This window comes from Lutzomyia longipalpis, chromosome 1, assembly GCF_024334085.1.
Source record: "Lutzomyia longipalpis isolate SR_M1_2022 chromosome 1, ASM2433408v1".
In the NCBI taxonomy this organism is placed as follows: domain Eukaryota; kingdom Metazoa; phylum Arthropoda; class Insecta; order Diptera; family Psychodidae; genus Lutzomyia; species Lutzomyia longipalpis.
Genome location: NC_074707.1, coordinates 29355447 through 29379653, shown reverse-complemented (window position 1 = coordinate 29379653; position 24207 = coordinate 29355447). Strand labels below are relative to the sequence as shown.

Below are 24207 nucleotides of genomic sequence, written 5' to 3'. Positions count from 1 at the left end.
TCCTGGATATTGGGCTCTTCCTGGATATTGAGTACTTACTTAATTTGTTGCTTCTGGTGAAGCCAGGATAACTTTATTCAATTTGCACTGTCTTGTGTAGCCTCACACTTCTTCTAGCGTAGAAAAATCTCCTACAGAGTACATAAGGTGGTCAAGATAAGATGGACCGCCTTTATTGGATAAAAAAACCTATAAAAGCGATCCAAGTTATCTTGACCAACATATATATTATCCGCATTTAATCTTTGTACCCTCTACGAATCCGTGAGTATTTTTCATGTGTTCGATAATTGAATGAATTGTAGTTTTTCTTAGTCGGTGTGACCATCATTAAATTTTTTCGTGACAGCCCACATTTGCCCGGGGATCCAGGTAAACTTGTATATGTATAAACTCGGCTCAACTTCAATACATTCAGAGATGCAAAGATTTTCTTCAAAGCTTCACAAGTTCAACCACAAGCTCAGTCGTTTGTTTTGTCTCCATGCGTGTTGACGTGCCAGATCACATCTCTCAGTGCTTATTATCATAATTGCATGTTATTCCCTGTAGCTCTTGTGATATTGACACTGAGAGAGAAAAGTTTTAATTTTTTCAACTACCGTGAATGGGAGTTTGGAGTGGAATAAAGTGAAAAAATGACCATGTGTAGCTTGAGGCATTTGGACACCTGGACAATCTTCCGTGTCCTCCTGCTCTTGTTGCTCTCTCCCCTCACTAAAGGTCAATTTGGTAAGTTTTTGGATGTAAGATCGCGAAAAAATCTTTTTCGAGTATCTTCTTTGGTTTAAAAAAAATCAAAAACTGTGCTCCGCGTGATCGTACGAATTCACATACCAATTTTGATCCTTTGCGTATATTTTGCAATGTGAGAATGCGGGAATTCCCACAGAGAAGCGACTATTTGGAATTCACATTAGCGTGACAAAACACGCACAAAATGTTACGTGGGGGTCATCAAACACGGCAACAGAGAGAAATATCTCCAAAGCATTTTCTGTCACTGCATCATTTAGTAAATACGAAGCTGCTGTACAATAAAATAAGACTCCCAAATTAAAATTGAACCAAGGTCCCCACATGAAGAATTTTTTTGAGCATCATGATAATGTGAGAAAATGATTTTCATTCCAGAGGGTGATTCATGCAGATTACAAAGTGATGGCTCTCAGGGCGTATGCACCTCAATAAAGAACTGCCCTCAGGTACTCAACGATCGTACAAACACACCTCAGCTCTGCATTTTCATACGCAATGACCCAATTGTGTGCTGTCCAGTCCAGAGTAATGCCTTCGATCAAAATCAATCACAACCTGGTGGCTTCAATCCGGCACCATCGTCCGATTTTGACTCACCTTCACAATCCCAAAATCCTCAGCCATCCATCCAATCATCTTTCGACGACATGTCTGGCTTTATCAGTATCCGAGACGGAGAAGGAACACAAAGAATCAGCCAGAGAAGTAAGGAGAAAAAAACCTGTTCATTTCACACGTTCCCACTAATTAGATATCCACTTAAATTTAGTATGTAAATATGTATAGGTACGTCCAAAAGCAGGTAACAAAAAAGTGAATTTAAAAATAATGCTACGAAATGGACTACATTTTAAAACGAAAAAAAAGATTTCCTGTCTTTTTTTGCATTGTTTACCAGCCACAGTGACGATTCTGAAAAATTCTTAGAATCATTTTTAATGCATGTGGTGTGGACAATTCTAAATTACTTATTCAACAGAAGTGTTGTGTGATTTATAATGAGAAAACATGGTTTTATGTGTACAGCGTTATCCGTGATGTTGAATAAGAAAACAAACCTGTATAAAATCGAAGCCATAAAAGAAACTATAAAGAATGTAAATTCATTTAAAATTGTGATGATGATAGAGCTTATTTTCACGTGTTTGCTACATAAAAGGAATTTTCTGTATTAAGAGAACATCCTTATCTTGACTATTTTCAAAACATATTTTTGAAATTTTCCCAAAGAAATCTTTTTACATTTAACTAGCAATTTTTTTTCTTAAATATGCTTTTGAGAGCTTATGTTCTTATAAAATGAATTCCATTTTTACTAGAATCAAAGAAATTTTATAATCTTTAGGACAAAATTTATAAACTCAAAAAATGATCTAGAACAGAAAAGCGTAGTTTCCATTTCCATAAAATGTATTTAATTATTTGCTTTAGTTTTTGTTTATTTGTCTTCCAATACTGTATCAGAGCCTAACAATTTGCTTATCAGTTCTGTTTTTTATTAACGACAAAGTCGTTACATTGCTACGAATTTAGTTGTTTTATTTACTTACATGATTATTAAAAAATGGATCAATCTTTTTTTTTTAATAACTTTGCTTTATTTATAAACATTTTGATAAGACAAGTAAGAAACAAAACATTCAAAGAGACAAAAATGTTCTTATTTCTCTTTCTAGTTATATATTTTGTTAAACGATTGAAAATGAGACAAAATAATAAATTATTTACAAATTACATTGGGTTTAGCATGCATGGAATTTGCTAAATTGCAGCGTATTTTTTTGCCTTAGATTTATATGAAAAGATAAAAAAGCAATAGAAGATTTTATAAAAAAATAATATTATAAAAACGAATTCTGCAAAAAAAATAATTTTGAATATTTGCATATGTACAATAATTTCAAGAATATTGCTTAAGAATTGACATAATTAGAAATTCATGAAAATGCCAAAAAATCTGCACGTATCCGGGTTATATACCGGTAAATATAAAATACAGATTATTTACAAAAAAGAAAGAAATATTGATTTTTTTAAACGCGAAGATAGAAAGAAATTATAATCTTTTTAAATCGTGACTTTGCGGTTTGTAAATGAGAAGATTATCCAATTTTCTTCAAAGATTTGCATACATAATTTTAACTTAATCCATTAATCACGGCTTTGTTTATTATATGCAATAAATAAGCAATAGATATTAACAGCCATTTAATTACGCACAGGTAACATTGTGGCGTTTGCTAATTTGAATAAGAATCTTTTTAAAGGAATTTATTTTAATCAGTGATCCTTCAACATATACTTTTGATCGCTTTTCTTAGATTAAAATTGAAAATAATTTTTAATTAATTTTTAGAAACATTAACCAGCAAGTTAGACTGAGTCATCTAATGTTTTTAATAATTAACTTTAGGGTTGAATAAGTATAAAAAAAAAATAGTGACTAATAGATCTTAAATTTTATAATTACGCCATATAATTCCTCTAAAATCCCCATTTTTTATTAACAAAAAAACGTAATAGTTCCGCAGAGAACAAAAAGTGATCTAACTTTAAAAAGGTTTTAAAAAAACTCTAGAATTACATCTTCATTCTCTATACTACAGCGTAAAAAAATGCGACGCAAAGAAAAAAGTTGAGAAGAGCAGCAGATCGCGATCTCTTTAGTATATGTATGTATAATTTATAATGTTGTCTCACGAAGGTTAATTATGAGAATTGAGAAGCCGGTTTTTATCTTTCCAACCCGCTAAAGATATGCTCATAAGTAAATTCTAAAGTTAGAATAAACGAAGATGGGGTATCTTTTAGTGATCAGTCGGATCGGTCAGTAATCCTTAATTTATAATGACATGCAAGGTGGAAATTTTTCTGAATCTCTTTTTGGGTATTACATAAAATGCTATAAATATCAACTAAAAAGAACCGGAATTAGAGGTGTCTGAGAATCCAAAAATAAATTATAAACTGCGATATTTTGTCCCCTAAAAGCGCCAAAATGATTATAAATTATATTTTTGGAAAGTCGGGCAATAGGTTTCAGTTGAATTGATTTTCTTATTGTAAAATACTGTAACACTCTTTCAAGCACTCTTTAAGTTCTATGAAAGTTCCAATTCAGTATCTAATTAAAATAAATAGTTTTAAATGTTAAACACAACTTTCAGTATAAATCATTAATACCTACATATTCTTTTTTTTTCAGAATGTGAGGAATACTCCAAAATGACTACAAGCAAATTCTCCTTCGTGCCCCTGGTAATTGATCCTCCTGTTTATGAGGTGGAAGTACCACAATGCGACTACACTGTTCCACTAATTGTGGGTGGAGAAGAGGCTAAACCGGCTGAATTTCCGCACATGGCCGCAATTGGATGGGACAGCGAAACATCAAACAGCATAATCGATTGGAATTGCGGTGGTGTTCTCATTTCCGAAGATACAATTCTCACAGCAGCCCATTGCACGCATATTCGTGGGTAAATTGCACTTATTAGCATGATTGCTTTAGCAGCATAATTTTAAAATGATTTTTTGCCAATTTCAGCGTACAGCCGAAATATATCCGAGTCGGTGATCACAACTTAGCACGAACTGACGATGATGGGGATCCGCAGCAAATTAATATTCGGGAAATTATAAGACATCCCGAGTACAGGTCATCATCAAAGTACAACGACATTGCTGTGATCAAGCTGGAGAAACGACCGAAATTGGGAAAATTTGTGAGACCAGCATGCCTGTGGCAGACACAAAATATCAATTATACAAAAACTGTGGCCACTGGGTGGGGGCAGATTGATTTCTCAGGGCCAAAGTCCGACACCTTGCAGAAGGTGACCCTGGACATCATTCCCAACTACGAGTGCTCACCCCTTTTCGAGATTAATCGGAAATTGCAAAGGGGAATCGTTGATACACAAATGTGTGCTGGCTACTTGGACGGTGGCAAGGATACGTGCCAAGGGGATTCAGGAGGACCAATTCAGGTGGTAACACCTGGAAATATTTGCATATTCCACATTGTTGGTCTCACATCATTTGGAAAATCCTGTGGAGGAGTTAATGCTCCGGGTGTTTACACGAGAGTATCATCCTATCTTGATTGGATAGAACCCATCACGTGGCCGGGACAATAAAATTCTCCCAAATGTGTGAGATTTTCTACTTTTTTTATATATCGAATAAATTTTTTTCTAATCTATAATACTTTTCGACCTTCATCTTCTGGAATTCTTTCGGCTTCACCTGCTTTGAAAAGAAAACAAGATTCGCCTCATATCGAGGAATATACGATCGTGGGGTAACATGCGACAACTCCACAAAAACCGCTTCAACAAGAGCTCGTCAGTGCCGGAGAAACAGTGAGACGCGAATGTGGTTTCGTAGAAAATGGTGATTATCATTAGTTTAGTGCTCGTGACTTGCTTAATCACGGACTCAGTTCTCACTGAAGCTCATTCCATAATTTTTCCGGATGATGACAAAGAAAGCAATCGCAATTGTGTCCATCAGTGGAAAGATAAGATTCAAGTCTGTTCAGAAAATCAATATTGCCAAGGGCAAAGAATAAATTGTACATCAAATTGTTACGATCAATGTGGCGATCAGGGTAGCTGCTATTCATTGAATGTTGCAGAGCAAATCTTTGACCCATACAGAGATCATACGGCTCAGTTACTTGTGGGGGAATTGCTTGAAAATAAAAAAGAAATCAACTGGAAATGCGGAGGATCACTCATTGCACCGAGATTTGTCCTAACTTCAGCCCACTGCTTACCCTTGGATGATGATGTGACCTACGTGCGGATCACACGAATGAGTCCTAGAGGAAGGATAATTGAGCATAAATATGTCTTTGCAGAGAAAACATTTATACATCCTAAATTTCACTACAAAACCCCTTTCTATTATGATCTTGCCATTCTTCAGCTGCAGGAATCAGTTTATAGCTTCAAGCCTATTTTCTTACCAACTCAGGATAGCAGCTACAAGTTTCAAAATCAATCAATGCACCTCTTTGGATGGGCTAAGCATGGAAACAACTACAATTTTACCCACAATACCATGGAGATCGTTAACAATAGAAAGTGTGCATCGTACTTTCGTCTGCCTGATCTTAGGCATGGCATTACAATCACCCATATTTGCGGAGAAATGCCCAATGAAGGTTCTCTGGCTCCGTGCTCAGGAGCAAAGCTTGGGCCTCTCCAGACAGACGATCACGTCATCGTGGGTATTCCCTCATTCACATTTGGGTGTAATAATGAGCGCCCCCTCGTTTTTACCAATATCGTCTTCTTCACACCCTGGATCAGATCGACTTTACAGGATGCGTGGGTTGATCACTGCGGATTCCCCCAGAGACGATAAATTCAACTCATTGTTATCGTGAGATTTTTTTTTATAAATGAAGAGTGCATGCGCCATTGAAATTCTTAAGTGATTCCCCAATGATGTTAGCTTCATTAGAGCTGATGCTTCGTCATATTTTATGCACGTGTTTTTTTTGCAACAAAAAAACTCATACAGTGGACGCAATGTGTGGGCACTTAATTATAGTTTATATATCTTAGAAAATCCCCAAAAGGTGAAAAATCACACATGTTAATTGAATAACAGAAAATAAAACAGGTTTAAACGACGCGGCGAAATTTCCTTTTGACTCGTTCTTGGGGTGAACAGTGTCATGTGTGAGACACATCTCTCATTCAGTGGTAGACATTCGAGAGATTTGCAAGAGAGATGTATCAAGTTCTGGTATATCTGTTGTTTTTACAAATTTCAATCAGTGCATCACAAGGTAAGGTCTTCTTTTCTTTTTTTTTGATCATTTGGTTTGAAAATTTTCTCAAAATAAAAACTGTAATAAGTTTGATGAAACTTTAAGATCTTTTTCTTTTGACGAAAAGTTCCAAAAAATCATTTTTTGCATTCTTATTTATCATAAAAAAGATGTAGTGAAAATCAGTATGAGCTGATTAAATTAAAGATTAAACCATAGCTTATTGTGGAAAAGATTAAACCCTAAGAATTTATGTCTGTTTATTCCTTTGGATCTGCAGAAAAAGATCTTAGACTCATGGGTCATTTTAACTGTTTATTTGTTGTTCTAATCTTTATTCTTATGATTTTTTATTCTCAAAAGATGGTTCAATACTCTTCAGAGATGATAACTATGAAATAGGCAGTCCATGCCAGGAAGCATCAGGGACTGGTATTTGTGTACTAGCTAAGAGTTGTCGCATACCCAATAAAATGCTTAACAACTGGAATCCACAGATTTGCTTCTTCCAGGAACATAAGACTCCTGTCATATGTTGTCCATCTAATTTAGCTAGCAATTCAGTTACTACTAATTCTCCAAATGTAATAAATCCCACTACTAAACCAACGAAACCAGGAAATCTCGGACAAAATACTTCTGATCGTTTAACAAGATTGAGCACCATTAAATGCCAAGAATACATGCAGAATTATACGAATCCGAAGGCAGGACCAGCTTACTATGGCATAGTCTTGGGCACAAATGCAGGTATCGCAGAATTTCCTCATATGGCAGCACTTGGAATGGATAATCCAAGTGGAAATGGATTAAGATTTACTTGTGGTGGAAGTTTAATAAGTGAGCGTTACATCTTAACGGCTGCCCATTGTTTTGGACGAGAAGCACCAACAATGGTTCGTTTGGGCGAACGCGATCTATCCACAGATGAAGATAATGAGACCGTGAGAGATTTTGAAATTGAAAGTGTTATCATTCATCCACAATACAAGGGTTCAACCGTCTACAATGACATTGCTCTACTTAAATTAAATGAAACGGTCATATTCACAAGATTCATCCGACCAGCTTGCCTGTACAGCACAGTCGAAAATGAAGATTTATATGTGACCGCAACTGGATGGGGTCATACAGAGTTTGGTGGGGTGGAATCAGCTATTTTGCAAAAAGTTGACTTACAAATCTTCACCACTGAACAATGTACTCCAAACTTTCAGCCCACAAGGAGACTTCCACAGGGACTCGTGACTACACAACTCTGTGCTGGTTCTAATATAGATGCGCGAGATACTTGCCAAGGGGATTCAGGTAGGGTTCAATTAGAACTTAAATTTGATAAAACCTCATAGAACTGATCAATCGATAGTAATCAAAAATTTATTTATGAGTCAACGATTACGTATTTAATATAAAACTCTTTCTTAAGCAATAACCTTAACGTTTTACCACTGAATTATGCTAGCAATTGTCTAAAATTATATACTTTTTACTTCAAAGGGGGACCATTATCGATTTCTACATACAATTTGACTGTTTCTGCTAAAATTTACTACATCGTGGGATTGACATCTTTTGGTAAAAGCTGTGGCGCCAAAATACCAGCAATTTATACTCGTGTTGCAGCGTACATGGACTGGATTGAAGGAATTGCGTGGAGTTGAAGGAATGATGCAATTATTTCTACTTATATGTGATTAACATTATATACAGATCATGTCTGGTCAGACTACATTAATAAACTATTGTAAGAAGAATTTAAAAAAAAAAACAAAAAAATATTCTTCTTTATGAACCATGTAAACAGGTTTTGTAGATAAAGTTAGTTAAAGAAGAGAATAATTCGTCTGTGACAAAAGGAATTGATAAAAGTAAGTCTCTGTCAGTCTGCAAGAGATCCTTGCTTGAGAACTTTCAATATAACGACAAATTATGTACAATAAATTTCTAGTATCTAATTAAGTGTTTTAAGACATTCCTAATACATATATAATTTTTTTCATAATTACTTTTGGCAAGAAAGTTTTGATATACCAAACTAATTTATAGTTAAAACTTATTTTTTAAGAAAATCGGGGAAAATATGTGTGAAAACATGAAAAGTATTCAAAATTTGCGCTTTTGGCTTACAATATATTTAATCATTGTGCCATTCACTTTTTTCGCTGAAGGTCAATTAGGTAAATGCCCTCATCGGTCTTATTTATTAACGTGAATTCACACAAGAATGTGAAAAGAGCAGTGGTAAAATTTTATTTTATTTTCTTTTACACGATACAACTTCTAGACGTCACTAACGGGAAGAGAATAAGTCAGAGAAGTATGAAATAATAAGTTAAAGTATTTTCCATATAGGGTGCTTAAATAATAATTATTGTTAAATTGAGAAAAAATTATTTTATTTGTAAATTTTCCAACAAAAACATTTTTTTTGTATCAAAAGAATGCGAAGAATTTTCAAAGTACGCCACAGAAGAGAGTTATTTTACACCGCTTCTATTGGATGGTCCAACTTTTTCTATTGAAGTATCAGAGTGTAAATACGATACACCTTTAATTGTGGGCGGGGAAGAAGCACAATTGGCTGAGTTTCCTCATATGGCTGCAATTGGATGGAACAGTACTGGAAATAATGAAATTGAGTGGGGCTGTGGAGGTGTCTTGATATCAGAAGAATTTGTACTAACAGCAGCTCATTGCAGTCTCAAGTAAGATGTCTCGTAGAAACGTTTTAAAAATTCATTAATTCTATTTTTTTAAATTTATTTTCTTTGAGGCATATCCCAGAATACGTAAGACTTGGTGATCATGATCTCATCAAAGTAGATGAAGGAGCACAACCGCAACAATTTAAAATTCGTGAAATTATGAGGCATCCGGAATTTCACGTGCCAATAAAATACAATGATATTGCCTTGATACGACTAGAGGGGAGAGCTAAACTGGGTAAATTTGTGAGACCAGCGTGCCTGTGGCAAAGTCCAAGTATCAACTATACCCAAGCTATTGCAACTGGATGGGGTCAAATTGAGTATTCAGGACCTAGATCGGATTTTCTCCTCAAAGTTTCCCTCAATATTACTTCGAATGAATTGTGTAATCAACAGTACGAGATTACTCGTGCTCTACCCAAAGGCATTGCTGAAACACAACTTTGTGCTGGATTCGACAACAAAGGCAAGGATACCTGCCAGGGTGATTCTGGAGGACCGATTCAGGTGGTTACACCTGACAACACCTGCATTTTCCACATATTGGGAATAGTTTCAACAGGGAAATTCTGCGGAAGTGCTAATACCCCAGGAATTTATACAAGAATCTCATCATATTTGAACTGGATAGAGTCAATCGTGTGGCCTTAACTGCCACAGCCATAATGTCACGGTTAAATGATGCTTACAAAATATTATAAAATATACTTCAGGCAAAAAAAATCATTGACATCACATCATAATTATCATATAAAGAAACTTTTTTTCTCTTTTTTTTTTCCTTTTATGCATAGAATTTTACGGCATGCAATTTTTAATTTTTTTTTTTTTTTTTGAAGGATCACCTGACAAACATTTTTATATTTTGTATTAATTAAATAAACATATAAAAAAATTTATTGTATTAGATGTTAAGTGAATGGAAAATTGAACCGAAGATAGTACAAGAAAACTATTTGAAATTTATTATAAAAATGTTGACCCACCATATCCCAGTCTCCCCTATATTAAATAAAACTCGTTCGTATGTTTTTTGCGCTGGATTTTAAGAAGAAAAAAAAATACATAGAACGATCTACTCTACAATCTTTGGATATCTCATCACTTTGCAAAGCTACAAGAGCTACACATCGACGTCATGCATGAATTTGAAACCAGTCATAAATAAATTAAAAAGAAAACTAAAACTCCCGGGAATTCTGTTGAGGCACCAAAGAAATATTAACATCGTCATTTTATTTATTCATTTTTCTCGATGAGCACAGGTAATGAAATCAGTGTTGGCTGATTGTTGAGATTTAAAAAGCGATCACCTGTACGATTGGAAAGTAGTCTCAAAGTCGCAGCCTTGCAATACGATGGTATCGTTTAAAATTCTCATTTTGTGCTTCCTGCTCATCAACGCAGTTTATTCACAAATAAATTCAGACTTTATCATTTTTCCTGAGAGCAACAACGAACTGGGCAGCAGCTGTATTCGAGATTCGGATGAAAAAGTGGGGATTTGCACGGAAATTACAGATTGCAAGGGTTTCCCGAAAACCGTTCGGAATCCAGGTGTGATTGTGGACTATTGTGATTTCCCAAAGGCGATTGTGTGTTGCCCACTTAAAACTACAAAAGGCCCCACGCAGAGAAGTTCACCTAAATTCTTCATGTCCATATAGCATCTCTCTACGCATCAGTTATGGACTTCATACACTCTTGCATAACGTGCCAAAGAAATTATATGTATTGAGAAATAATGAATTTGTGTCAAACTACTCAGCAACAAAATGCCATGATCCTAATCTCTTCAAGGCAGAAGAACCGTATTCAACAAAAAAATCATTTGATTACATTTTGCTAATGGAGATGATTGATTGCTGGACTCGAATCGCCATTTTTCCTCTACCTACAGACTACCATCATCAATGTAATCGTGGTGGACGTTCGTTAGAATATTAATTGACCAACACGTCTCTTTGGAATCTCCCAGCAAGTCCACTGACTCACAGTTGGGATCTCCTTCCGAATATTTGCATTTTCTTGTATAAACAAGTAAATAAATAATATAAATTGAATAATTTGCATTTTAATAAATTCTCAATTTTGCACTTTGTCATAGCCATGTGTCTCAGTGATGATTGATAAAAAACTACTAAAGAGCATCAAACTTCGTCATTTCCGCACAACTTGCTCAAGTATTTAGCAAGATTTCCCACATTGGGTAAAAAAAAACCAAAGTTTTCGTTTACTTAAACACGCAAACAGGTTTGCGCGACATATAGCGTGGAGTTTTTCATTGCCAATGCTGAGGTGCTGAGGTGCCCGAAGCACCAGCAGTGGTTGTGCCTTTCATTCCACTGAGAACTCTCAAAAGATTTACATGAGAGATGAACCAAGTTGTAGCATTTGTATTTTTTACACAAATCAGTATTACAGTCCCGCAAGGTAATTGTACTAATGTGGCTTAAATATATAGTGTAATGGTGTACTAGTAATTTATGTAGATAACCGTGACTCTGTTTTATCTAGATATTGTTTTTCGGGATGAATCGTACGCATCGGATGTGGGATGCCCCTGCATGAATCAATTTGGAAATGGTTTGTGTGTGTTCCCAGGAAATTGTCGCATTCCACTTAAGGATATGCACAATGGATACCCACCTATTTGCTTCTTCCACCAACACCGTATCCCAGTTATATGCTGCCCGGTGGATAAAGTGATTAGCTTTTGGCCAGTGAATAGTTTATGGGGAGAAACAACCACAGGCGGTTTTCCCGCGATGCCCGCTGTGACTCCACCAGCATATCCCGCACCTGTACAACCACCCATGTATCCTAGCAATTTCCCTCCTCCGCCAAACGTTGAAACTCCAATTACAACTGGTGATGGTAAACCATTGCCAGGTAGTGTTCCTCCCATGCCGAGTGAAGATCCCAAACTTCCGAGCATACCAAGTATTCCAAGTGCTCCGAGTGCCCCAATACCTCCAAGTATCCCGATTGCTCCAAGTATCCCAATTGCTCCAAGTGCCCCAATACCTCCAAATCTCCCAATAGCTCCAAACGTCCCAATGCCTCCAAGTGTTCCTAGTGACGATGGTTTAAGTGGTTTTCCAAATCTACCAAGTGAACCACCTAATTCTTTGGCTGATCTTCCCCAAACTACGAATGATTTCTTAAATAATTCTCCTGTCGGCTCAACAGTTTCAAGTACTCCTCCCAACATTTCAAATGAATCTCCTACAAGTTCTACGTCATTTTCCGATAGTCCCACTTTTCCAATTAATTTTACAAGCATTTTAGAAAACGAACAAACGACACTTCCAAGCATTAGTCCAGTATCAAGTGAAGTTCCCAATTTAATTGATGAGACTCCTTTGACTGAGAAAATACCTCCACTTCTGGAAAACTTTCCAAATCTATCAACTCCCATCGAGTTGGACGATACGCTTTCAGACGATAGTCTTTCTAATGATTTGCCAAACATTACAAAAGAAGAAGGAACATCAATTCCTGATAAACCCGCATCAGACGAAACTCCTGATATCGAGGTCACAACACATAGAGGACCTTGGTTGATTGAAAATTTGGATAATATTCCCCTAGAGGAAATTATAATAAAGAATCCTTCAACAACCAGTACCCCAAATATATCAGAAGAACCGTCATCTGTATCTTCAAATGATATTCCTTCTTCTCCGAGCGCTATTCCAAGTGTCGATGATGAGGTTGTTACATCAACCGAAAGAAGACCTTCTCTCTGGGATGATATTCTAAATATTCCAACAGAAGAAATTATAATAAGAGGTCCATCAACCTCAACTGCTGCTCCAAGTACGTCAGATCAATCACCTTCAAGTGATATTGCCTCAATTCCTGATGAAAAGAAACCTGTTGTAACTGATCAATCTCCTCCAGATCTAAATATAGGTGAAATCTTTACTCCTTCAACTGAAAGGAATCCACTTTGGGATAATATTCTGAATATTCCAACTGAAGAAATCATTATAAAAAGCACATCTTCACCGGTAAGTGCTTCAAGTAGTTCTCCCAATATTTCAAATGAGAGTACTACGAGCAGTCCTAGTTCAAGCGTATCTCCAAATGATGTATCCTCTTCAACCGATATCCCTCTGTGTATTAATTACATTGAACAAATTAACGTACGTTTTGGCGAAGATGAAACTACCCCAGAATCCAATCCTAAGTCCCGAAAACCTCTTTGCTTTTCTCCAATAAATACGAACAATGACTCTGCTGGAGATGACTTGGATGATGATGTCCCCGATATTCCCGTACGAACAGACAGACTAAGCACCGCAAAATGTCAAGAATATTCCCAAAATTATACCACAAATAATGATAATACGGCATCTGAGGACAGTCCAGCAACAGCTCCAGGGGAATTTCCACATATGGCGGCAATTGGGGTGGATGAATCAGATTACGACGATGGAAGCTTATATTTCATTTGTGGTGGAACTCTCATAAGTGAGAGATTTGTTCTAACAGCTGCACAATGTTTCACAACCAATAGCCCAGATGTGGTTCGTCTGGGTGCCTTTGACCTCACTGACGGTTCAGGTGATGGCAAAACTGCAAAGGACTTTGGCATCGAGAGAGTATTCATTTATCCCAGATATAGCAGTAAATCCATCTACCATAACATTGCTCTCATAAAACTCGATGCTGATGTAGAATTTGGACGTTATATCAGACCAGCTTGTCTCAATAATCATCCAGACTCAAGTGGCATGGGGCTCGCCACAACTGGTTGGGGTCATACATCATTTGGTGGTAGCGAATACAACACTCTGCAAAAAGTTCCATTGACGATTGTGCCACGCAAAGCATGTTCTGAGCACTACCCACGCGAGAAGCCGGTCAGCGATGGTGTTATAAAGTCGTTGGTATGTGCAGAATCCAATTCAGCTGGGAAAAGCCCTTGTCAGGGTGATTCAGGTGAGAAAATTCTATATTGCATATTTTATTTTTTTCTTCGTTTGGATTTTCCTACCAAACCTCAAATTAGCAAATAAATTAAAAAGTTTTGCCGAATATTTTTTTGGCGATATTTCTCATACATTTAAATGTATAATGTCATGATTGAACTAATAAATTATTTCTATTTCTTATAGGTGGACCATTAGCATTCTATTCATACGACTCTAGCATATCTGCCAATATCTACTACATTGTAGGAATAACGGCTCATGGAAAGGAATGTGGTACAAGAATACCCGCTCTTTACACCCGAGTTTACTCCTATCTTGACTGGATTGAAGAAATTGCATTTAACTAACGGAGGAATAAGAGAGATTATTTTCTTTTTAGATTATTGTGATTAAGAATAAAGGAACAATAAAAAATTAGACTTTAAAATAAAACAATATGAATGAATAAAAATAAATTAAAAGAAAAATCATTGAATCTGTGTTGCAAATATGTGTGTCAGCAGTCTGGACTTTGAATAATAATGTAAATATTTCGGCAATACTCTTCAGGGGGCGATAACCTAGCAATTCCAAAAGCAAATAAATCATTGAAAAAAGAAGCATGAGTAATTCATCAAAAGAAGTAAAGCCTAAAGAGTAATTTAGCAAACTTATTTGCAAAGCTTTTACAAAAATAAAATAGTTTCCTTTTCTAACACATTGGTTCGAGTAATTGAATATGTCCTTATATAAATGAGGTTTGAGTAAAAAAAAATCTTTTGCTCTATAAAAGACCTATGGGACGTTTTCACTTATTTTTTTTTTTTTTGATTTATATTGCTTATTTTATCATATATTCGGTCATAGTCGTTGTAGGAATAAATCCCAACACTTTACAAAATGGTAATAGTAAAACCTCAATAACTCATACGTCGAGGTTTTAATCAAAAAGCCTAATAAATTGGACGTGTACTTTATAATGAAATGAAATTAAAATTTATTCTTCCTCACTCTTATTCCGTTTTCTTGCGCTAACAATTGAATTTACGTATTAACTTACGCCTTTATGTGAGTTCCTCCATATATTGCAAAATTTTTTGTACAAACTTTATAATCGGAATGATTCAACTTTGATTTCCAAAAATATCAGTAGATTTCTGGGAATTTCTACTATTTTACTGAGAATGGGGGCTCGCCAATGATGTATGAAAACTAAAATTTTAACCCTTTCTCGACCGCATGAAACGTGTAAAAATTTAAAACATTCAAACAGGTTTAACAGCCAAAACGTTTTCTTTGGCCTTTTTTATACAAATCTTACGTATTTCCAATAAAAGTAGGATTAAATAAATTGTAATATTTTGTAGCTTTAAAAATGTACCTATACCAATCTGAGATAAATAAATCCGAAATTTTCTCTACTTTCTTTTGGAGAGTATTGTTGAAATTTTTGAAGAGTAGAACCATTTATCTTAAAATTGATTCTTACATATCACACAAACTTCTCTGTAAAGAGTTAAGATAAAACATTAACCCAATCATTTTAAACACCTAGAAAGGGTTAATTTCGTCATAATGCTCTGCGTGTTCTCATTCGAATCGTTTTGTTACCAAGGCACGTTGAGGAATATTGTCATGTCAAAAAAAAATGAAGAATTTCTGAGACGAATAGAAGACTTTTATACAGTCATTAATAAAAAATGCCCAAGGAATTACATGGTGTGTGAAAACCATCGGGAATTTTTGATGATGCTAAAGAAAATACCTAAGTTAATCTTTTATTTCGCTAGCTGGTGAAATTATTAAGACTTTCCGTTTTGGTACGGTTGTGGGGGTGATGTTTAAGATTTATAAGACGATCATTTTGCGCTCGGAGGAACAGTGTCTGTAGCACAGCTTTAGCAGGACAATGGCAGCTTTAATTGTTAACACAGTGCTTGTGATGTTACTCATTGCGGGTTCAGTGAAGTCACAATTTGATCCCGACTTGATCATTTTTCCGGATGATAGTAACAAACTAAATTCCACGTGTATTCGTGAATCGGATGGGCACCTCGGAATTTGCAGTCTACCTCAAGATTGCAAATATTTCCCCAAAACATCTTTAACCGATGTGTGCGACATTATTGAACACACGGTGTGCTGTCCGGTCAAGGATCTCAAAAAGCCACTACAAAAGGTCAATCAAATGTCTGGAAAATAAATTTGAAGGATATTTCGGTTCACGACATGCGGATGAGCTCATCCTTTTACTTTTGATGAAGAAATAAATAATCAACAATGCAGCATTAAATTTTTTGGAATTTTTACGAATGGGCATTGCAATTTCATCTTTATTGCACCAGTGTATTGCAACATCTTGGTTTATCCGGATTTGTCGTAATAACGCACCTCATCTTTTGGATAGAATAAAGTGTTCATTATTTAAATTATTGTATTTTGTACGAATTTATGAAACGAATGAATTAACAAAAATAAAATATAATTTTTAAAAAAATGATTGAGAAAAGATTTTTTTCCTATTCTGAATTTTTATGTTCTTCATTGAGCAACTTCATCGATTGTTTCACAACGATTAATCTGCAATTAGGAAAAATTATGTTGGCGCTGTTGACCTTGAAAACATTGACCATCATGAACCCTTGGCTCAAAGAAGGTCCACGACAACCCAGCGACAAGGTTAAGGTTTGTATTAGTGAAGAAAATGGCATAACTCTGTTGTAAAATACATGTATAGCATAGATTGAATAACAGAAAATAATCCAATTATTCTTTGACTTCAAAAGATTGAACCAAAAAGTTAAAAATTTATTATAATTTTTTTGAATTATATGTTACCAGAACATTTTGATCAAAATTTTTAGAGCAAATCTTAATTTCTAACAATTCTTTGATTGTCTCTCTTTGTTCTCCATTTAATGGATTTTTGCAATTTTTGGTGATTCACAGAAAAGACGAAGATATAAGTTTGTGAATCGTTTTTTTTAACGATTAGTCTGCATATGTGTGACAAAATCCCCTATTTTAACCATAAGTTTAATAATTAAATACACAAACAGGTTTATTTGTTTAGAGGTGTCTTTAGCATCCACACAAGACGCATGATTTATTCTCTTAGTATGATTCTTTTAGTGAAGTGGAAGTCCAAATGAATTTTCTCGTAGTGATCTTATTACATACCATTGCTCTTAGTACTTCTCAAGGTAAATAAAAAGAAGTCACATAATATACCTACAATTTATGAGCACGATGTTTGTACATCTTTGGGAATTCTGACTTTCAGACTCCATTGAGTTTCGGGATAATGTGCTTGAGGTGGGAAGTTCTTGTATGCAATCATCAGGGTGTGGAATTTGTGTATTACTTGAGAATTGCAACATTTCTTATATTGATATTTCCATCAAACAACCACCATTGTGCTTTTTTCATCAAGAAAAAAATCCAGTGATATGCTGCCCATTGAAAAATGTGAAGAATATGACTTCCAACGATAAAACCAATTTATCAATTAACTCAGCCGATAATGATTTCCTAAAACAAACTGATAACACAAAAAATACCACAATACCTTCATTTTCTATCATTGCGAAGAATTCTACAACAAAAAACTCATTAGAAAGTCCTCTGAATTCAACAAGGTTAAGTGTATTGAAGTGCAGAGAATATTCACAAAATTATACAGCTGCAAAATATAGGAAACCATTCATAAAAATTGGTATAGTCGGAGGGACTTTGTCATTTCCCGGACAATATCCTCATATGGCAGCAATTGGAATGAATGATTCAGATCATGGTCTAAAATTCTTTTGTGGCGGAAGTCTCATAAGTGAAAGATATATTTTAACAGCAGCTCACTGTCTTACAAGAGCAACCCCAACAATCGTTCGTCTTGGTGAACACAACCTCTTGTCGCACCTTGGTAATGATGATGTAGAAGATTTTGGAATTGAAAGCTTAATCCCACATCCTCTGTACCACACAACTTCAGTATATAACGACATTGCCCTAATCAAGCTCAATAAAAGAGTTAAATTCAAGAAAAACATACGTCCAGCTTGCCTTAGTGATGAAAAGAATGAAAATCATTTGGGATTAATTGCCATTGGATGGGGTGACACTTCTTTCAGTGGAACACCATCGTCAATTTTGCAAGAAGTGGCACTAGAATATTTTTCATTTGATGAATGTTCCAAAGACTATCCACCAGTGCGAAGAATGAAGAAAGGTCTGCAACACACGCAGCTTTGTGCAGGATCGAGATCAGGAGAAAAAGATACCTGTCAGGGAGATTCAGGTGAAATGAACTCGTATTCTTTCTCTCTCTCTTTATATCTTCCCTCTTTCTTGAATATTTATTGTGGGATTTTCCGCACACATACTTAAATATTTTAATTTATTAAGAAACTGCGATCAAGTAAGATTACATGGATATCCCCAATCAAAGATTGATCGAATTGATAGTCTTGTAAAGGGAGAACCCAAAAGAAAACGGATTAAGATAATTATTACGTTTTAATGAAGCTAGAAGCCTCAATTTAGCTCTATTAGTTTTGGAGTAAATAAACAAAAAGCTTTCTTTTTATAAACATATTCTTAGTTACATTAATATGTTGTAAGAAGAGCTAATAAAATAGAGTCGCCTGGTGAATACCAGGCGTCTCCTTCTTCGCAGCATTTTTACTATCATGTTTAGTTTCAAATCTCTCTAGTTCGATCACTATAATTCAACATTTTTTTAACATTTGATTTTGTTCTGTTTATTTTTGGGTATACTTCAATATTGCGTACGATCACTTATTTAGGATTTCCCCGATTTCTCCGTGCTTGTCTATATCAAAATTCAATCATCTTCGATTTATCTTTATATGTATTCCTTTTACTTTCAGGCGGTCCCCTGTCAACTTTCACGTACAGTCCTGAAGTTTTTGGCAACATTTATACCATTGTGGGTGTAACGTCTTTTGGGAAAGGATGTGGCTCTAAAATTCCAGCTATTTACACGCGAGTACTCTCATATCGAGATTGGATTGAAAGTATTGTATGGAGTTGAAGAAACTCTATGTATTTGCAAACCAAATTTTGAACTCTAAAAGACGGTAATAAATAAAATAAATAAGTTTTTGCAAAAAAATGTTAACAGGTTTTTCAGTGAAATATCGCTTTTTTTTGTAATGGAATTTCAGAGAAAATAAAAAAAGTTTAAGAGAAATGATATTCTTACAAGAAATTCAGCATTTCAGTTTATCATCAATCTTTGCCCGGAGACGTTCGTGTTGTATACTAAAGCAACATTTCGCATTTATTTGACTCATAAACATCACCCAGTGACCTTCAAGATCAGCCCAACTGTAATTTAAAAGGTCCGTAATTATATTCACGGTAAGAAAAAATGCAAGAAAAAACGTTATAATTTAAATCTATTGTAAACAAACACAAGCCAAAATAATTCATGGTTAATTAAAGCATATCACGAATGTTATTAAACATTTAGCATCATCGCTGTGGCTCTCTACTACCACCTGAAAAAATCACACAGTGTTTTGTGAAGACATTGTATTCTAAAACGCATAAAAAGCTTGTTGAGATTTTATCACCAGTTCTCAATGTGAATTAAAATTTATAAGATTGTTATTTCCTTGAGTGATGCCAATTTTTATATGTAATTTAAATTAAAATTGATTCCACAGAAATAATAAAAATTAAGAGATATGCGTAGAAAAGTTTCTGAAATAATCTTTTAGAAAAAAAGATGTGATTATTGTTTATTGATTAAAAAATCTTGACTTAATATTCCGGTTAGTAATTCGAAGTGGAATCTTGGAAATTTCGCTCTTGAACTAGATGGACACAGGGACACACCCCCTTGTTCTTTGTATATATTCCAAAAAAGCTCAGCCACGTGTTACGTATTCAAAAAGTAGGTATATCGTCTCGTGCTTAAGCATTATGTATGGCCATATAATACGTGGGAGAGGTGTAAATTAGGTATTTAGGAAAAAATCCCAAAATTAATTTGTTTTTGATGTTTTATGAATATTTTATGAGTATATAAGACCAAGTTTAAGATTTTACCCATCAGAGAAAATTTGCACCTGGCTGTTTAGATTTTAATATCAAATAGACTCGCACATACATTTTGCTCTTTGTCTGTGAAGACATGAAGTTGTGATTGTGATCTTGATCGTACTCCTGAGACAACGGCTCGTCAAAGTGGTTGCCAGTGGGTGAGAAACCGTGTGTCCGAGAAGTGATTCACAGCACGAGAATGGCGTCAAGTGCGTATCTAGTTATCGTGTATATCTTAATGATCAATGGTGCACGATCACAATTCAATTCTGATTCTATCATATTCCCGGACGATGATAACGAATTGGGCAGCAGTTGCATTCGATCATCGGATGATCGACTTGGGATATGTTCAAAAATGCCCGATTGCAGGGGTGCTGAGAATATCCAATTAGTTGATTTTTGTGATCTTCAAGAGCAAACAGTGTGTTGCTTGCTTGAGACGCTCTACACATCGATTGACAATCGATTTGGGAATGACAAAGATCCCAAGGGAGCTTCGAAAGAAAATCCAAAGGATACTCCAGCAAAGGAAGTTCGTACAGAAGCACCCCAGTGGCACAAAACTCATGCCTCTCAAGCACTGATTGGAGAATTGTATGAGGATGAAAGGAGGATCAAGTGGAGATGCGGTGGATCACTCATTACACCGAGATTTGTTATCACATCCGCACACTGTATGTTCTCCATTAACATACCCACTTACATCCGTATTACCGGAAATGACACTGAGCGCCAATTAATACGACAAACTGATGCACTGGTCGATGATATTTTCATCCATCCCGAATACAATCCCTACAAGCTATACTACGATGTAGCCGTGGTGCGCCTCAGCAAAGCAATTTGGGGATTTCAACCAGTCTACCTCCCCACGACGAATAGCATTTACAAGCGGGAAGCTCTTCACATTTCTGGATGGATGAATTCACCGCATAATTTGGAAGAATTCAAATTTATTCGTGATGATGTGAAGGTGATACCAACTGAAAGCTGCTCATCGTACTTTCACCTTCCGGAGCTTGCTGATGGGATTATTGAGAATCAAATTTGTGGCATAATTGCACACAATAGCTCCTTGTTACCCTGCTCGGGAGCCTTCCTTGGACCCCTTGAGACTCATTCGCATGCACTCGTGGGCATTCCCTCCTTCACCTATGGCTGCGACAATGATCGTCCTTTTGTCTTCACCAACATTGCATCCTTCACTCCGTGGATCAAATCAATCATCGAGAGGGCATAGAGGAGGAGCCCCGGGGACTCGCGATGATGCCACATCCCAAAAGCCAGCATACGGCCAGTGAATCATTCGTTGGTATGAGAATATCTTGTGAAATTCTTGGATATTTCCCGCCAATAAAAATATCTTTGTGATCTTCTTTATTTGACTGGTGTGTGTTGGTTGGAGACTTTTTTTTTCAAAATTAGTATACAGATAACGTATTTAAAGTGGACATTTCTTAATTATATCTGACTGACTAGGTAGCTGATACACGCATTATGTTATGAGATACACGAGGATTTTAATGAAGCTTTTAAACAGGTTTGTACGGCGGAACGTGATTTCCCTGAGAGGTATTGGCTTCTCTGGTGCACCCAAGAAATATAGACGAACAGTATCTCTGACACAGTGTAGAGCGTTTTGTGCACACAGCTGAACAATGTCTGAGAAGTTTATTTTCTTCCTCATACTTCCCACAATTTTAAGTTTTCCACAAGGTAAGAATACCTAAATATTTATTTTTATTGCTCATGAAGTGAGAATTGCGTGTCTCTAAATTCTGGGTTTTGCATCATTTTTTCAGATAATATTTATTTTCGCGATGAAACCATTGAGATTGGAAGTAGATGCCGAGCAGCTGAGGGTTTTGGCACATGTGTCCTGGACAAAAATTGTCGCGATAACAAAGGACAATACTCAATAAATAAAAGACCAATAATTTGCTTTTTCCACGAGATGCAAAGTCCAGTGATTTGTTGTCCAAACAATCTGGTTGTGCAGGAGGAAAAATCATCAAGTCCTTCGTGGGAAGATACGTTTACAAGGCGCCCTAGTGCAAAACCCAATCAAGCCAATCAATCAGATAATTTGGAAAATCCACCTCAACCACCGGCGACATTTGCTCCAATTGTCCCAGCACAAGCTCCTGTTGATGCACCAGCTGCCCTAACAAGAATCAGTGCAAAAAAGTGCCAGGAATATTCTAAGAATTTCACAAACGAAATGTACGTTGAGCCCCCATCAGTTTTCCATATATCCGTCGTGGGGGGTGTTCCAGCCAATCTTGGGGAATTCCCCCACATGGCAGCACTTGGGAATCCCGATCCCGATGGAAATGGCACGAAATTTTTCTGCGGAGGAAGTCTCATTAGCGAGAGATACATTCTAACAGCAGCCCACTGTGTCGGTCAAACCGTTCCAACTGTTGTTCGTCTTGGGGAACTTGACTTGACAAAAGATGACGATGGTGCCACACCACGAGATTACGGAATAGAACAGATTTTCTCTCATCCCGACTACAAGGGATCATCAGTTTACAGCGACATAGCTCTCATAAGGCTCAATGAAACTGTCGAATTCTACAAATTAGTTCGTCCTGCGTGTCTCCCTCAGAATGCAACTGAAGAAGGACTGGGATTAGCTGCCTACGGGTGGGGTCATACATCTTTTGGGGGCACTGAATCACCATTTTTGCAGAAGGTTACACTCAGTGTTTTCACCAAGGAAGAATGTACTCCAAACTATCCCCCATCGCGAAGACTTAAGGATGGGCTTAGAGAAAATCAAATTTGTGCGGGAGACTACAGCGGTCTCAAGGATACTTGTCAGGGGGATTCTGGTAAGAATTTTTATACATCAAGCGAATGAAAAAAAAAACATTAACTAAGCTTCTAATTCAAACAGGAGGACCTCTTTCTATATACACATACAATGAAGATGCCTTTGCAAATATTTACCACATCTTGGGAGTAACGTCCTTTGGACAAGGATGCGGTGGTGCCACACCAGCTATATATACCAGAGTATTTGCCTATCTCGACTGGATTGAGAATATTGTTTGGAATTCATAAAGAATTCAAATAAAACATAATTAAGCATTCATCAAATTAAAATATTATATATCCTTATTTATATAACATATCGGTGAAGGCGAAAGGACATAATAAAAGTATTAGAATAGAAAAATAAAATAATTATTGGAAAATGTTTTCCAAAATCCATAAGGCAGTAAAATTTAGTTTTTTTTTTATTGTCCATAGACTGACTGCTTCATTAATGAAGTAAATAATCGTAAATTTAAAAGTTTTATATAAAAAAAAACTTTAAAGATACGACACCTATATTTTACCAAGGTTATGTAGTCACACAAGACTTTTTTTGTGAAGATTTAGTGAGACATTTCTCGGAATGCACGATGTTTATGATTATAAATTTAACGTATATAGCATTTGGAAATTCAGAAATGAATGAATAAGAAGAAATAAGAACCATATACATACATATATAATACGGAGAACAATTTGAATAGACTGTTAAATAACTCATAATCTGCAATTTTATAAACAGGATTGTCTATTATACTTAAGTTGCTCTCAAGATATAAATTCAAACACGTCTACACGTTCGAGCAGAAAGCTTCGCAAAAGCTCGCGAGACATATTTAGTTGGTATTGTACAACAATTCAGTTTAGAGTGATGTTCCGCGCGATCTTCATCATCTTTGTGCAGTTGGTGCTAATTTCGGCACAAGGCAAATTTCTTTATGACTTAAATAAATAAAATTTCCCAGTTACATGAGGTTTTGGGTTTAATTCAAAGTGATTTAACTTTGTTTCCAGACCACAGAATTACTTTTCGCGATGATTCAATGGATTATGGGAGTGTTTGCCAAACAACATTAGGCTATGGTGTCTGTTCGAATTTACAGGACTGTGCGAATCCCATGAGAGCAATTATCCTCAATCA

At 35.8% G+C, this 24207-nt stretch overlaps 5 protein-coding genes across 8 annotated transcripts; all 5 read left to right on the top strand.

Annotated features, from left to right (window-relative positions):
• Positions 1–450: 450 nt before the first annotated feature.
• LOC129786538 (uncharacterized) lies at positions 451–14665 on the top strand. The gene is made up of 12 exons (XM_055821669.1): positions 451–732; positions 1135–1464; positions 3965–4238; positions 4307–4895; positions 5692–5995; positions 6908–7852; positions 8042–8202; positions 8358–8412; positions 8985–9249; positions 9318–9759; positions 11745–14202; positions 14379–14665. The coding sequence occupies exons 1-12, from the start codon at positions 639–641 to the stop codon at positions 14540–14542; spliced, it is 6081 nt and encodes a 2026-aa protein (XP_055677644.1). The 5' UTR covers positions 451–638; the 3' UTR covers positions 14543–14665.
• Positions 4909–6403, top strand: LOC129797657 (testisin-like). The gene has a single exon (XM_055840437.1). It carries the CDS (start codon positions 5152–5154, stop codon positions 6130–6132), a length of 981 nt encoding a protein of 326 aa, XP_055696412.1. The 5' UTR covers positions 4909–5151; the 3' UTR covers positions 6133–6403.
• LOC129797654 (serine protease snake-like) lies at positions 8218–10069 on the top strand. Of its 2 annotated transcripts, XM_055840435.1 has the most exons (4): positions 8218–8721; positions 8829–8861; positions 8985–9249; positions 9318–10069. In XM_055840435.1, exons 1-4 carry the CDS (start codon positions 8625–8627, stop codon positions 9901–9903), a joined length of 981 nt encoding a protein of 326 aa, XP_055696410.1. In that variant the 5' UTR covers positions 8218–8624; the 3' UTR covers positions 9904–10069. The 2 variants fall into 2 exon arrangements, with proteins under 2 accessions (XP_055696410.1, XP_055696409.1); XM_055840434.1 differs by having other exon boundaries at positions 8218–8861.
• Positions 14666–16083: 1418 nt separating the features above from the next.
• Positions 16084–21623, top strand: LOC129786458 (uncharacterized). Its single transcript, XM_055821552.1, has 4 exons — positions 16084–16183; positions 17791–18468; positions 19061–19219; positions 20369–21623. The coding sequence occupies exons 1-4, from the start codon at positions 16084–16086 to the stop codon at positions 21481–21483; spliced, it is 2052 nt and encodes a 683-aa protein (XP_055677527.1). The 3' UTR covers positions 21484–21623.
• On the top strand, positions 20010–23439 carry LOC129797604 (venom protease-like). 3 transcript variants are annotated; one of them, XM_055840354.1, is made up of 4 exons: positions 20010–20091; positions 21784–21959; positions 22046–23080; positions 23146–23439. In XM_055840354.1, exons 2-4 carry the CDS (start codon positions 21902–21904, stop codon positions 23310–23312), a joined length of 1260 nt encoding a protein of 419 aa, XP_055696329.1. In that variant the 5' UTR covers positions 20010–20091; positions 21784–21901; the 3' UTR covers positions 23313–23439. The 3 variants fall into 3 exon arrangements, with proteins under 3 accessions (XP_055696329.1, XP_055696327.1, XP_055696328.1); XM_055840352.1 differs by lacking the exon at positions 20010–20091 and adding an exon at positions 21483–21555; XM_055840353.1 differs by lacking the exon at positions 20010–20091 and having other exon boundaries at positions 21705–21959.
• Positions 23440–24207: the final 768 nt, after the last annotated feature.

What these genes read in the sequence shown, in the direction of transcription:
- LOC129786538 (XM_055821669.1), top strand. Translation starts at nt 639, where the DNA reads ATGACCATGTGTAGCTTGAGGCATTTGGACACCTGGACAATCTTCCGT. An exon ending in ACAAAGAATCAGCCAGAGAA is followed by an intron (nt 1,465 to 3,964) that starts GTAAGGAGAAAA and finishes TTTTTTTTTCAG; the next exon opens with AATGTGAGGAATACTCCAAA. An exon ending in TTGAAGGAATTGCGTGGAGT is followed by an intron (nt 8,203 to 8,357) that starts TGAAGGAATGAT and finishes CAGGTTTTGTAG; the next exon opens with ATAAAGTTAGTTAAAGAAGA.
- LOC129797657 (XM_055840437.1), top strand. Translation starts at nt 5,152, where the DNA reads ATGGTGATTATCATTAGTTTAGTGCTCGTGACTTGCTTAATCACGGAC.
- LOC129797654 (XM_055840434.1), top strand. Translation starts at nt 8,726, where the DNA reads ATGCCCTCATCGGTCTTATTTATTAACGTGAATTCACACAAGAATGTG. An exon ending in GAAGAGAATAAGTCAGAGAA is followed by an intron (nt 8,862 to 8,984) that starts GTATGAAATAAT and finishes TTGTATCAAAAG; the next exon opens with AATGCGAAGAATTTTCAAAG. An exon ending in GCAGCTCATTGCAGTCTCAA is followed by an intron (nt 9,250 to 9,317) that starts GTAAGATGTCTC and finishes ATTTTCTTTGAG; the next exon opens with GCATATCCCAGAATACGTAA.
- LOC129786458 (XM_055821552.1), top strand. Translation starts at nt 16,084, where the DNA reads ATGGCAGCTTTAATTGTTAACACAGTGCTTGTGATGTTACTCATTGCG. An exon ending in GATCATTTTTCCGGATGATA is followed by an intron (nt 16,184 to 17,790) that starts GTAACAAACTAA and finishes AAAACTCATTAG; the next exon opens with AAAGTCCTCTGAATTCAACA. An exon ending in GATTGAAAGTATTGTATGGA is followed by an intron (nt 19,220 to 20,368) that starts GTTGAAGAAACT and finishes CGTACTCCTGAG; the next exon opens with ACAACGGCTCGTCAAAGTGG.
- LOC129797604 (XM_055840354.1), top strand. Translation starts at nt 21,902, where the DNA reads ATGTCTGAGAAGTTTATTTTCTTCCTCATACTTCCCACAATTTTAAGT. An exon ending in AATTTTAAGTTTTCCACAAG is followed by an intron (nt 21,960 to 22,045) that starts GTAAGAATACCT and finishes TCATTTTTTCAG; the next exon opens with ATAATATTTATTTTCGCGAT. An exon ending in TACTTGTCAGGGGGATTCTG is followed by an intron (nt 23,081 to 23,145) that starts GTAAGAATTTTT and finishes TAATTCAAACAG; the next exon opens with GAGGACCTCTTTCTATATAC.